Raw genomic sequence first — 13077 nt, 5'->3', positions numbered from 1 at the left:
TGGATGTCATTAAGGCAAACTATTTTGCAATAGATGTTTGTAATCGTTACTTTTCATAACAAATCTGTGGGAAAAACAAGGATGTTTAATTAAAATTACGTAACTAAGTTAATTTCTTTTTATTTATTACGAGTATATAATATTATATAGGAATATAAGGTTTTAACAGCATTTGCATAATAGAAAGAGATTGTTATGTCGTAATGGTTTTTTATTAAATCTGCTTAGATGTGTGAATAACAATAGGTACACAATTTGCTTGAGATTGCTTAAAGATATGTTTAATTAAATTCGCAATCGTTTAAGAGATTTAACAAGAAATAAATTCTGATGAAAATAGACGACATTCCAATCAAAGTATACATTTTTTTCACGTTCTGATTTCTTCGCAATAAGCACGTCCACGGCACGGGATGGAGGTGATACGAATTTTTAAATTATTATCTAATAATTCTAACTTTTATAAGATGAAGTTTAAGAAATTTTAGGATTTTTACGTTTAGATATACGAGTATGTCAGTTGAACTACTTTTTATTAAATATATGTCGGCTCGCGATTGGAGTATGGGCGAGCTAGGTGGCTCTGAAGTCTCACGGTTGACAGAATTATCCTCCATTTATAGTACTTATTAAAATAAGTAGATGATTCAGGCGGATCCCTTGACCACAATTATGAGTTGTGAACAGGACAGCTGCCAAACCACTACTGGCTCATCGACGATTAGCCCTGCTTATATAGGAGCCGTCCCCTCCCTTCACAACTCACCTGATTCACTGATTGGTGGATGAAGTCTGAGTCGTTTTACTTCTAAATAAAACTCAATTTATTATTTACAATCAAAAGTTATTTAACGAAACCAACAAATCAATTGAGTAATAATTAGTATTATTTTAATTATTACATATTTATCATTAACGCCGACATATATATGTATATTTCATAACACAAGGCATACAAATTATTTTGTTGCTTTTGTTGTTTTACTTCTAACGACATTATAGTCGTTAAATAATCGTTACGATTTAATTTACTCAATTTATCTAACAACAATATAAGTTGTATAAATAGTAGATAATAATTACTTATAAATCACTCTCTTTTTTTTCCTGTTATTATAATATAATAAATTACACGTACATAAAATGGACATGACTTTGTCTGAAATCTGTAATATGTTGGGAGACCGCATCGAGAAATATAACAGTGCTAGTAGGAAGAGAAAAACAAAAACTTCATACAATTCAAGGAAGAAGTTGATGTCCTCGAAGAATGAACTGTCTTCTTCTTTAACTTCTTCAAATTGTTATAAGACGTCAGTTGAAACAGAGGAATCTACTGTCTCATCAGTGAGTTTTTCTATATGAGGAAGGTTTCTTCAGAAATAGGACAGAATAGATGTTATGTGATCCATTCTACGTCCTTTATTGTTCAGTGGAATAAATTGTATTTTTTTATGAAGAAGTTATTATAAATGGTTCATAAAGAAATAGTTTTGTAAGAAAAACTAGCAAGAAAAGTACTTGTTATTAAGACATTTAAATTACGTCATCTAATGATTGTTGTCTTTGATGAGTTATTTATTTTTGATTTTATTTATTTTCCAGTCTCGCTCTGACGTTTAAATGAGAGAAGATTCGACGGAATTTAAACCATTTCTGTAAGCTGAAAAATGCTAAAAAATGTTTTGGATATTTTTAAGGTAAAAATGTAGACTTTCTCTATTTTGCTATTTATATATTTTACTAAAGGAAATACTGTCCTTTTTATCTCTCTTTGTCTAATTAGTGTCTAATTATTGGGTATCCGTATATTATTATAAGCAAAACTTTTCTTTGGGTTTAAATTAATAAAATTAATATATATGTATATGATAAAATATATTGAAATTGTTTATGTTTAAGTACACACACATTGGATTAATCGAAATAGAGTTACATTTGTTTGAGACGGTTAAAGAACAGTTTGTTTGCAAAAGCTTAATTTAACATATTACTTATCTTAATAATATTTTTCACAAAATTTTATTTCTACTTATTTAAACACTGAACCTTTGTGGGTTCTTGTTTAATTATAGCAAAATGAAATTACAACCAAATCGTTTTAAGCCGGGGCGAGACATATTGATGTATCTTTCTTTACCTTGTTGATAAACCGATGAGTCATGAGAGTTTTTATTAAACAGTTTGTATTTGGATCTGTCACTTGAATGAAATAAATCAAAAATGTAGGATAAAGGAAATTGTTATGCTTTGTCATATATATATGAAGATACGTAAGATTTTTATCAGGATATATTTAAGGATACCTAATTATAGGTATTGTAGGTTCTGGCATGGGTATGTACATATACATTTCTCTTTTAACCCAATTTTTCAATTACTTTTTAACAACGTACAGCAACAAACAAACTACAAACAACTTCATAACATTGTCTTTGGCAAAATGCGACTAGTGCTTAAGGATTTAGTAAGATGACGGACATAGAGTTCAATATTTTAAATTAAGGTGCCCTAGATAGATAATAATTGTCCATATTATCTATGGAAAATATTGGAGGGTATAGTCTATAGTTCTACACACTTTTTAGATAGGTACCTATATTAACATTAATATCGAAGGGGAACAAAATGGGTTACGCCCTAAAGTCCTCTACTTTAGAGGCTACACTCGTATCAAAGCCGATAAAAAATAATTTTTATTTTGGCATTTAAGTTCTTCCACATTTATTTTCTGGATAGAAACGTTGCTTGTGGTCCTTTTAAAAATTTCAATATGAAACCCCTAGGTGATGTACTTACATTTATATAAATAACATTTGCAGTTATCACGATCAAAGGCATTATTCATATTAAACAAAATACCAATAGCAACATAGAAGAACATAGAAGATTTCAAAATGTTACAAGAAACAATATAAAAAATGTCGTTTAACTACGTAACTTCTTAATATTTAAGTAAATGTAGAAATTATTGTTATGGGTATTTACTATACAGATAGAATCTGTCTGTGTCTTTATTTTTAATAGAAGCTTCACTTAGCAGTAGGAATATTCGAGAATTTGTCTACTATTTAATAAAACGTACCTACTTGATGGAATGCTAAACTAATTGTGTGGCGTATTGGAATAGCAGAAATCCAGCACAAAGTTATGCTCTGTTGAACTCGGATTGGTATGCATCGAGTCATATAAAAGGGTCGAGAGCATCGCTTGTAGTAGAATCTTGACTATCTTTCATATTTGTTTTGTGGGAGTAATAAAAACTGCTTCAATCTCAACTAAATATAGAGTTTATTGAGATAATTGCGAATAAATCTCAAACTACGACAATTAGGTGTTCCTAAAACTAAGATGAGCTTGAGGTAGAGAAATTTTTGTATTACACTATCCTAATAACAGTTATGTTAATTATATGGGTGCATGTGACATTTAAATCTTTGATAAGTTAAGAATTCTAAGCTGAAATTTCAATTCCTGAATCTACCTGGTTACGGCACTTTACGTCTTTCCTATCTACCCTTTTTTCTTACATATATGGTCATAATCCGTAAGCGATATTTTTTTGTCTTTTAACTTACTTGTCTTGTCTGGGACGCGTACATAGAATGTTTAAGTACAGTGATTCAATTGTCTCGGCGAAAAACGGTTATGCAAAATACAAAAGTATGGTAGAATTTTATACATGGACAGTTTGATTACATATATTACATAATATATGTAATCAAACTGTCCTGTAAATGTATTATATATATGTAATTTTTGTTAACAGGCCTGAGCTCAGGAAGAGGAAGGAGACGAGTTTCTAAACAATAAAACTGTATGGCGAAGTTGTAGATAATAAGAAAATTTACAACTTCTGTCATCACACCGTTTTTCATACAAACTCAATTTTTACAAAACTTTTAAAACAATTTTTGAACTTCATAAAACTATACCTAATTGTTCTTAACCTTCTTACACAGCCCTTAAAAATTTATTGTACATAATTTTATCCATGGTGGATTAAAGCACATAAGGTTCCGATAAAAATTGATGCAAATGGGATAAGAATTACTCATGGCGAAATTAAGTAAAGTATTATTGTTTATTGTATACCGTGATCTCGGTTGCTGCAAAGGAACCGAAGCGTCGGGATTATGTCGTCATAAAGTAATAAAAAAAAACTAATAGTATTGGAAAATTTTAATTTCTATTATTATATACTTATTAAGTATACAATTCTTGCTTTAATTAATTGTCATAACCATAATTAGGTTATTATTTTTTTATTAAAAGTGCTTTTTGAGAATATCGCTAGCATAACAATTTCTGTGGATAGCTAATAGTCGTTTACAAAATATTATCTTGTTTTTTAATTTGCATGAAGACGGCTAACAATTTATCCCAACAAAAGGCCAAAGCTATCCTTTTATAGCAATAAGCACCAATACCGATATTCTCACATTATTCTACTAGTTTTTTTTATGATTTTGTGTTATTTATACTGTTTTTGCAATTCATCCCATAGTTTGGGAAATACGGAACGTTTTGTTTCTGTATTTTTGATTAGAATAAGTTTTATATAACAAGTGATACAATGATCTGTTAAGAGCAACTAGTGACAATATTGTGTAGCGTCCGAAGATGTTTTAACTTTTAAGGCTTTATGGACTAGAATAATAAAAATCGCCCATAAATGGTAGTTACGTGTAAGGGGTAAATGATTTAAAAAAAATCACTCTACATTACCTTGAACATGAAAACGCTTACCAACATGTGGAAAAATTAAATCGTATTCATTTTTCAAAGTAAATAAATTTTTTGATCACTTCTTACAACATGATAGAAGACAAGATGAAGGTAGTCTATACTTATGTCATTACAGACACAATATATTTCTATATATGTACATTAATTTACTCATATTCTTAATCGTACGCTCTGTTTAATCCAAGATTTGTATGCACTGATTCTACCGTATACATCAGGATATCCGGATGCACTGGGGTTAACACCCCAGGACACGACGCCAATTTGCTGTCTATTATCTCGTAGGATTAACGGGCTACCCGAATCACCCTGAAACATAAACTTGTTTAAATACTTTTGGTTTCGACGAGAGTAAATAGTATTATAAAAATAGTAAACAGATTACTCAGGAGAGTTACTAGTATACTTACGGGACCAGCGCCATAGTTCTTCTGAGTAATAGTAGAAATTTGCAATGTCGAATTTAAAATAAAATTTGTTTTTCTTCGACGTAGACGTGACGTACACGCGCTGCCATCAAGAGTATATAGTTTAAGTTCTTTCAATCCATGTGACGGTCGTTTGCTTTCCTAAAATTTGAATGGTTATAAAAATCAATAAAATAATATGACCATTTTAAGACTTATTATTCATCTTTCATATTAAAGACCAGAGGAAGAACTTTGTATATATAAAATTAAACTCATAATTTATATAATACTAGCTGTTGCCCGCGGCTCCGCCCGCGTGTTGGTCGCTTTGCGCATAATCATTTATGTTATTATTTAATTTGATATATATATATAGATATATATATAACCAGAAAAGAGATTATAACAAATGACAGACAACCACAACCAACAAACAACAAAAAACTCTCGAACCGTATGGTAGTCATTACACAACGGAGAATCTTAACACCGCGATCTAGGTTGATGACGTATTTTATCAACGCCACCTACAGAGCACAGTGTTCAACACTTCAACCACGCTCGCGCGCACTGCGTTATTTATTATTTTTGTTACCTCTCATAAGTTTAACATTAAGATTAACATATATAAGAACATATTTTTTTAGTACCTAATATAACTAATTTATGATATACATATAACTAATCAATATTAAGTTGTAGTGTTTAAAAGTTTTAAATTAAATAAATTAAGTAAATTTTCAGTCGACCATAACTTCTTTTTCCCTTAACCGATTTTGACGAAACCAAATTTTGACAATGATCCTAATTAAATGTAATCCAACTGAAAAAACCACGTTTAAATCCATTGAGTAGTTTTGAAGTTATGACGTACCAGGGAGACAGACAGACGATAATTCCAAAAATTTTTTTTTTGGTTTCTATGACTCTTCTTTAATTGCCTCCTATCAGTTTTTTGGAAAAATATTTAATGTACAGACATTCGATTTTTACTGTCTTATTATACGAATATTGATTATAATGTAAAAAATAATTCTTGGTTTATATATTACAAAGGCAAAGACTTGTAAATAATACTAATTATATACCTTTTCAAATTGTCCCCAACCGTTGATAATAGCAGCGACGTTACCAGCAATAAATTGAAAATTAAGGGTAATGATCTGTACATATTTATTAAGTGTCACCGGTTGTGACGTGATAAGTATACCAATATCATTATTGACCATTTTTGAATCCCATTCAGGATGAGTAATGTTGCCAGAAAAGGTGTAATGAGTTCCGCCCTTGTTCCAATCATTTGTCCCAACAATTCCTGTAAGAGACCTGGCAAAAAATGTTCTATCTGTTGTAGTTATTTATTGTAATCAATAAAATTTACTATCGCTGGATTTTTTATAACTATTTTAATAGTAATTCAATTAAATCCAACATGGCGCTCATGCGCAATTATAAAAGTCAATACAAAAAATAGATTACTAAAGTAATTTAATTATTTTTGAACATAATTATACATGTTTTATATTATAGATTTAAATTTCAAATAGAATTAAACTAATAAAATTAAATTTCTGTTTGTAGACAGTTGAATTAAAGATGTAATTAGGAATAAAAAGTTACCTTTTCTTTAGAGATAAAGTGGTGCAAAAACTATTTACGAAATTGTATATATATATATTTAATGTTACATACATTACCTGCTCAATTTTCCTTTATCTATAAAAGCGTCAATGCAGTGAGCGGCTGTGAGTACATGGCGTTTAGTAATAAGGGAGGCACCACATACGAGGCTTTTACTTTGTTCACCGACAGTCAGAGCTACCATGTGAGGCACGGGACTTGCATCGTAACCATTGATGACCCGAGCTTTTATATCGCCGAAGTAACCGGATGTGTATCCACCACTTAAGGGCAAACCTGTATGTAAAATTGAAGGTATCATTTACAATTAAATACTTTCCAATAGACAAATGAAGGAGTTTTAATATAGGAATATATAATTTATCGAATATTGAAAAGTTTCTTGATACCGAAGGAAAAATATGGACAGAGTTATTTCATACACGTAAGGATACGTCTTTAACAAAATAAATTTTATTAGAATGTTTTCTGTTCTCGTTAAAATGTTATTTAAAAACTCACCTATGCTTCCCACTAAGAGCGATATAAACAAACACCCAGCCTGAAACATGTTTTTAATTTGTCTATCATCAAAAAACAGAAAGTTCCCTTTATATATTTATTTTTTTCAAATAGATAAAAACAATTTGAATTCCTCGAAAAATTTATAACATTGATAACATTGTTTAATATATTTTTTGTTTATTGGCCACAGTGTTAGGTCTAAGATATCATTTTTATAATTTTTTCAGTAGATTATCTAAAAAAAATTTAAATTCCTAGAAAAAAAGCTTAAACTCACTTGCATTTATCTATATTTATATAGATTAATTAGCCATGTAAAATAAAATACATTTTGTAATGATCTATGACCCAGAAGTAACATAATATAACAGTGACGTCAAAACACATTACTTCGTTAAGTGTTTTACGTCAACAGAAAACGAATTCCATGTAAAATATTCATAAATCAGGGCATAACCTGAGGGGATTGTGTATAGTTTATATTCAATATAATAGATGAAAAAAAGTATCTTTAGAATATTTAGAGAATTCTGAATTAATAAAGATAATCCAACTGGAAAGAGGAGACGCCGTTGTAACAGAATCCGTTGTGAACTTAGCTGTTACATGAGTACTGAGTAAAGCTACAACTTTACTCTCTAGTAAATTACTCACTAAGATATTTGTCCGTTTCGGCACACACAATTATCATTTATGTTGCTGAAAGATCGTTTAGTAAGTGCAATATCGAGAATACATTACAGTTTTTTCAGAAAATAAATGCGAAGACAGTTCCAACGTAGAAGACGTCAACAAATTTTTCGTAGTTGGTATTTGATATGTTTGTTTTTCTAGCCATTATGTAGAAAACGCATATTACCTTTTCAATCCATAAAAGTAGTAATTAAAATATAATACTTCAATAGTAGCGACGATTCAATATCACTCGCATATGTTAACATGAAGGGTTCAAATAAGGTTAGTTCGTTAGTCATGAATCCCAAAACGTAATGTTTATTAGTGATTATATTACTAAGACCCTAATAACGTTTTTCACCCATTTAATATTATAAAAAATATTAATTAACAATATATATTGATTTTAATATCTATAATTGATTGGTTTCAACACTGAATTTATATTTTAAGTTTACATTTCTTGTTCCTCCTACGATGCTGGTTTTCCTGTTACAAAATATCTTTTTTCAACGTCTCCAAATGATGGCTGTCTTAAGGTTGACGTCGAAGTGTGTCTGTATGTGTCTGCCTCTAGTATTGTAGGTTGTAAATGTCTTGATACATAGATTAAGACGCGTCTATTTCTTTCAGAGGACAGTTTCCTTACAGTGACTTTAAACCTTCCTTAGTTTCCTGAAGGCTAATATCGACTCAGCTGTGTAACAGTGTCAGCTTTTTCTCGAAATAATAAAATAAATTGTTAATGTATAATTGCCGGATTGAGTAATTCACGCGTGAAGGTCATAGTAAAATCATAAAAAAGACAATTAATAACTAGGGGATTTTAAATTAATGATAATTTTATTACATTATGTAAATCTATGTTATATAAATTGTACCTATTCATTTTCTTTATTGATTGAGATTTATTCTTAAACCAACCTAGATTTACAAAATGTACAAAAGTTTTGTTACCTCAAATCAAAGGTCCTGAACTAACACCTTAATTGTTACGGAGCATTTAAACCTATACTGTCTTTGAGTATAGGATCGAACAAATACAGAACGAATTTTCCTACAGGAACAAATGTAAAAAAATAATCAAAAGAAATACATTTGAGATTTAGTCTCGCAATCATATTTAAGGGCTCTAAATGAAAAATTTACACTAAAGTTATTTGCTAAATCATGAGTTTTACTCGTATAAGCTTAACTTTAAAATTCAAATTAATGAAACCAGAATTTGGATTCTCCTAAGCATTAATAGATACAACTTGGTATAGACGAAATTGGAACTTTATATTTTCTGTCCACGGGAAGTCCAAAACAGAGCCGACTCATAGTTTTGACCTACCAAATTATACCTATATATCTATATTTATACAAAAGAATAGTCAAATTTTAATTCTTAAATTAATTATTTCTTAAGGGTTATGTAATTTCTTAATAGATTAAGTTGTTTATAAATGTAAGATAATATATCACAGGGAATCTGTATTTTGAGTTTTACTCTTTTTTCCCAAATGCTCATATGCGTGTTGATGTATTACAAAAAAGTTTGTTAAATAGTCAGAGTATATGATTTTTAGAAACCCTTAACTTTTGTTTTTGGGACAATGAAGATTGTGTATAATAGTGTAATAACTGACACCAATGATTATTAATATTAACTTTGTACCATTTTTTCAATTTTGGATAGCATTTCTGCGAATTGTTTTAAGAAAAATGGCGATCAAGGTACAAAAAAGCTCATAAAGTCCTAGTCAAGCTAACGTCTTATCCTATAAAATATATGTATTATATACTTATATATAGGTTTATTTACTCTTAAGTATTGAAAAATATACAATAACTTAAAAATTAAACATTTTTATGATGATGGAGACTAAAGTTAATTTTAAATTAGCCTCAACAAAAAGAGGAAGTTGGGAATCAATATAGAGATATTTTAAAACTTCTAAATATTTGCCAGATTCAGAAAACTCATTGAAATATTACTTCTGGGAATATAATTTTTATTTTTCGTGACATCAATCATCAACAAGAAGTAGTAGATTTTAGAAATGTCGCTAAAGATTAAAACGAATTATAAAAAGAAGAAACTAAAAACAAAATTACGTGATTACAAATTTGAACATACCGTACATTATAAAAGCATACGTCAGCAATTCCTTTACTAAACAAAGACGTAAAAAAGTACAAGAGGCGACATTGAAGTAAGAAATGTTGTACATTTAAAGAACAGGGTTCGTGGAGTTTTGTTAATGCCGAAAGAATTAAGAAAACTCATCAGGAACAAATAATTTCTATATAAAAATAAAGTACAGGAAAGTTTAGCATACAAAGTAGGGAATCAAGGACCTGGAAATGATTTCATGATTAATAATTAGATAACGATTATAGTCATAGTAAACTTAGTTACTGTAGATGACGGTCCTTGTATCAAATAACCATTTCTTAATATAGGTATATATTAAGTAAAATAAAGTTTGTGAATTCGAAAAATGTTAGCTATTTAGATAAAATTGCGTACAGTAGTGATATTTTAAAAGGTTACAAGCCAGATTGTTTTGTAACTGATTCAAGGAAGCCTCAAAGATCACACTCAGTTCATTGTGTACTATTTTCCATAATGATATATTTATATAGCGTCAGTTTACGTACGCTGATTATTTGTCTTCAAAGACTAACTTGCTTGAACGATAAAGATTATTGACATAAAAATCCGGAAAAACTTGGTGATTGAACAAAAAACAGGCTCGGTGAATTTAAATAATAAAAAATGTAACAATCACTTCGTAAGCAACATTTTCGAAACCTAATAATAATTTTTCTTTCAATTATTTATTTCTTCTATTAAATATTCTTTGTGAGGTAATTTAAGATGAGGTAAACGAGCCAATCACATTACAAGGTTTTGTAAGCATCGACTTTTATTTATATAAACATTTGTGACTAACTAAAGCCGTATGATTTGTTGGATCCAATCTTTGTAGGCACTAACTCTCATATACAGGTCGGGATATCTGGAAGTAGTTCCTAAAAATCCCCTCGATACGACAGCAATTTGCTGCCTAGTATCTTGAAGTATTAATGGGCTGCCTGAATCACCCTGAAATAGAGATGAACCAATTTTTTTTGCTTCGATGTAATTAAGGGCTAAGGTTAAGTAGTGTTAAGTAGGTATACTCACAAAGAAAACGCCTGAGTACTTATCAAGAAAAGTACAAATTTCCCTATTTGGATCGAAACTGGTTGTACCATTTTGTCTATTCAATATACGTGATGCACACGAACTGCTATCAATGGTAAATGTTCTAAGTTCCTGAAGTGAAGGTGAAGATTCTTTGGCCTCCTGAAATTGAAGAGATATTCAATAAATCAAATGTAAATAATAAATAAATCACCAAGCATTTTCTTCACAACCTGGTATGTATTAACGAAAATAAGAATTAGTAGGTACGGGCTCGGGGATGGTCTATTGTAAAAGTTGTATTTTGTAAAGCTAAAACAAATCTTTACGAACTTGATAATGCTAATTTAATATCGATACTAGTATTAGAAACTTGAGAGTAACTACGTATCTGTATTATATCTAACTATAATAATTATTATATACCTTTTGAAGTCTACCCCATCCGTGGACAATTACAGGGACGTTTCCACCAATAAAATTAAAATTAAGACCAACGACCTGCACATATTTATTTAGTGTCACCGGTAGTGACGTGACAAGTATACCAATATCATTCCTTTTTCTTCTTGAGTCCCATTGAGGATGAGGAATGTTTGACAGTAAAAGTATAGTGAGTTCCGCCTTTGTTCCAATAATTTGTCCCAACAATTCCTTTGAGAGACCTGAAAAAAAATGTTCCATCCTTTGTAGTTATTTATTGCAAACAATTAAATTTACTATCGCTTGATTTTTTTATTTCTTAATAGTAATTGCACTAAATTTATATATATTTTTTTTTTTTGGTAACTCACAATTCTTTGGTATTCAGATAAATTAAGCACCTTCTGTTTTCTAAAACAAATTATAATTTAAGAAAGAAACTTAAAAGTATTTTGTCCTAGATATTCGACCAATAAGCGAAGGTACACTATGGTATAACAATCTATTATTAATGTCTTACCCAATCAGAGCACCGTTTTTCGTAACAGCATCGATACAGTGAGCGGCTGTGAGCACATGGCGTGTTGTAATAAGGGAGGCACCACATACGAAGGTTTTAGTGTGTGTACCGACGACCAAAGCTACCATATGAGGCACGGGACCAGCTTCATCACCATTGTAAATTCGACGTTGGGTAGAATCAAAGTAAGGTGATGTATCCTGTTCTCCGTTTAAGGGTAAACCTGTAATGTTATATAAAACTACAAGTTACAAATCTGCGTTTCTGGCGCCTTCCAAAATATATAAAAAAAAAAAAAATATTTGACTCCTGTTCACATACACTATATTTCCGAACACATTGTCAGTATCTTAAAGGACACTTAAATAATATATTATTAAAATTCTCATATAAATACTCACCTATAATTCCGGCCACAAGTGACAGCAACAAACAACCAGCCTGGAAAATCACTTTTAATTTTTGCTGTAAAAAAAAAACAGGAGTGCCCCTTTATATATTTCGTCCAAGGAGATTGACAATTTTATTAGCAAATATAAAAAACTGAAACTATTCTCATTCTTGTATATTATTATAGCAATGAAAACAGCATTTTATCATTAGACCATATATAATGTACTTCCAGTTGCTATAGAGCCTTATCCATAATTCTTGGTTGTTATTAGAATAATTTTCTGTCGTACTAATAAAGATTTTTTTATACGATCCAGTTATTCTTTGTTCTGGTGTGTTTTATAAAGAATTATGATAACAAATTTATTTTATAGATTAATGTCATAAATGGCAGGCCTATGGGCACTTTCATTCACCCTTGGTAGTAAGAATTTAAGTTGGAAAATTAGATGCTTTATTTAGGATAAACAGGTAAACAACAGGATATGTAGGTTAACTTATTAGGGCCAGATATTTTAAGCAGCCTATAATTGATAAATTTACTTATATTTTTTTCATAGTCCTATATTTATTTTAAAAACAGTTAG

General features: G+C 29.9%; 1 protein-coding gene and 1 long non-coding RNA gene across 2 annotated transcripts; both read right to left on the bottom strand.

Moving 5' to 3' along the window:
• Positions 1 to 4899: 4899 nt before the first annotated feature.
• LOC116770523 (chymotrypsin-1-like) lies at positions 4900 to 7350 on the bottom strand. The gene is made up of 5 exons (XM_061521003.1): positions 7302 to 7350; positions 6857 to 7076; positions 6248 to 6485; positions 5160 to 5318; positions 4900 to 5058 (listed from the first exon to the last, which is right to left on the bottom strand). Exons 1-5 carry the CDS (start codon positions 7348 to 7350, stop codon positions 4900 to 4902), a joined length of 825 nt encoding a protein of 274 aa, XP_061376987.1.
• A 3580-nt stretch (positions 7351 to 10930) lies between these two features.
• Positions 10931 to 13077, bottom strand: LOC116770522 (uncharacterized). Its single transcript, XR_009752524.1, has 5 exons — positions 12499 to 13077; positions 12098 to 12320; positions 11581 to 11819; positions 11155 to 11316; positions 10931 to 11073 (listed from the first exon to the last, which is right to left on the bottom strand). It is a non-coding gene; the product is annotated as an uncharacterized LOC116770522 (long non-coding RNA).

This window comes from Danaus plexippus, chromosome 7 (genome assembly GCF_018135715.1).
Source record: "Danaus plexippus chromosome 7, MEX_DaPlex, whole genome shotgun sequence".
NCBI lineage: Eukaryota > Metazoa > Arthropoda > Insecta > Lepidoptera > Nymphalidae > Danaus > Danaus plexippus.
Note: the sequence above shows the minus strand (reverse complement) of the source record. Positions and strands in the feature narration are given on the sequence as shown.

What these genes read in the sequence shown, in the direction of transcription:
- LOC116770523 (XM_061521003.1), bottom strand. Translation starts at nt 7,350, where the DNA reads ATGTTTCAGGCTGGGTGTTTGTTTATATCGCTCTTAGTGGGAAGCATA. An exon ending in GCTCTTAGTGGGAAGCATAG is followed by an intron (nt 7,077 to 7,301) that starts GTGAGTTTTTAA and finishes TTTTACATACAG; the next exon opens with GTTTGCCCTTAAGTGGTGGA. An exon ending in GTTGGGGACAATTTGAAAAG is followed by an intron (nt 5,319 to 6,247) that starts GTATATAATTAG and finishes TTCAAATTTTAG; the next exon opens with GAAAGCAAACGACCGTCACA.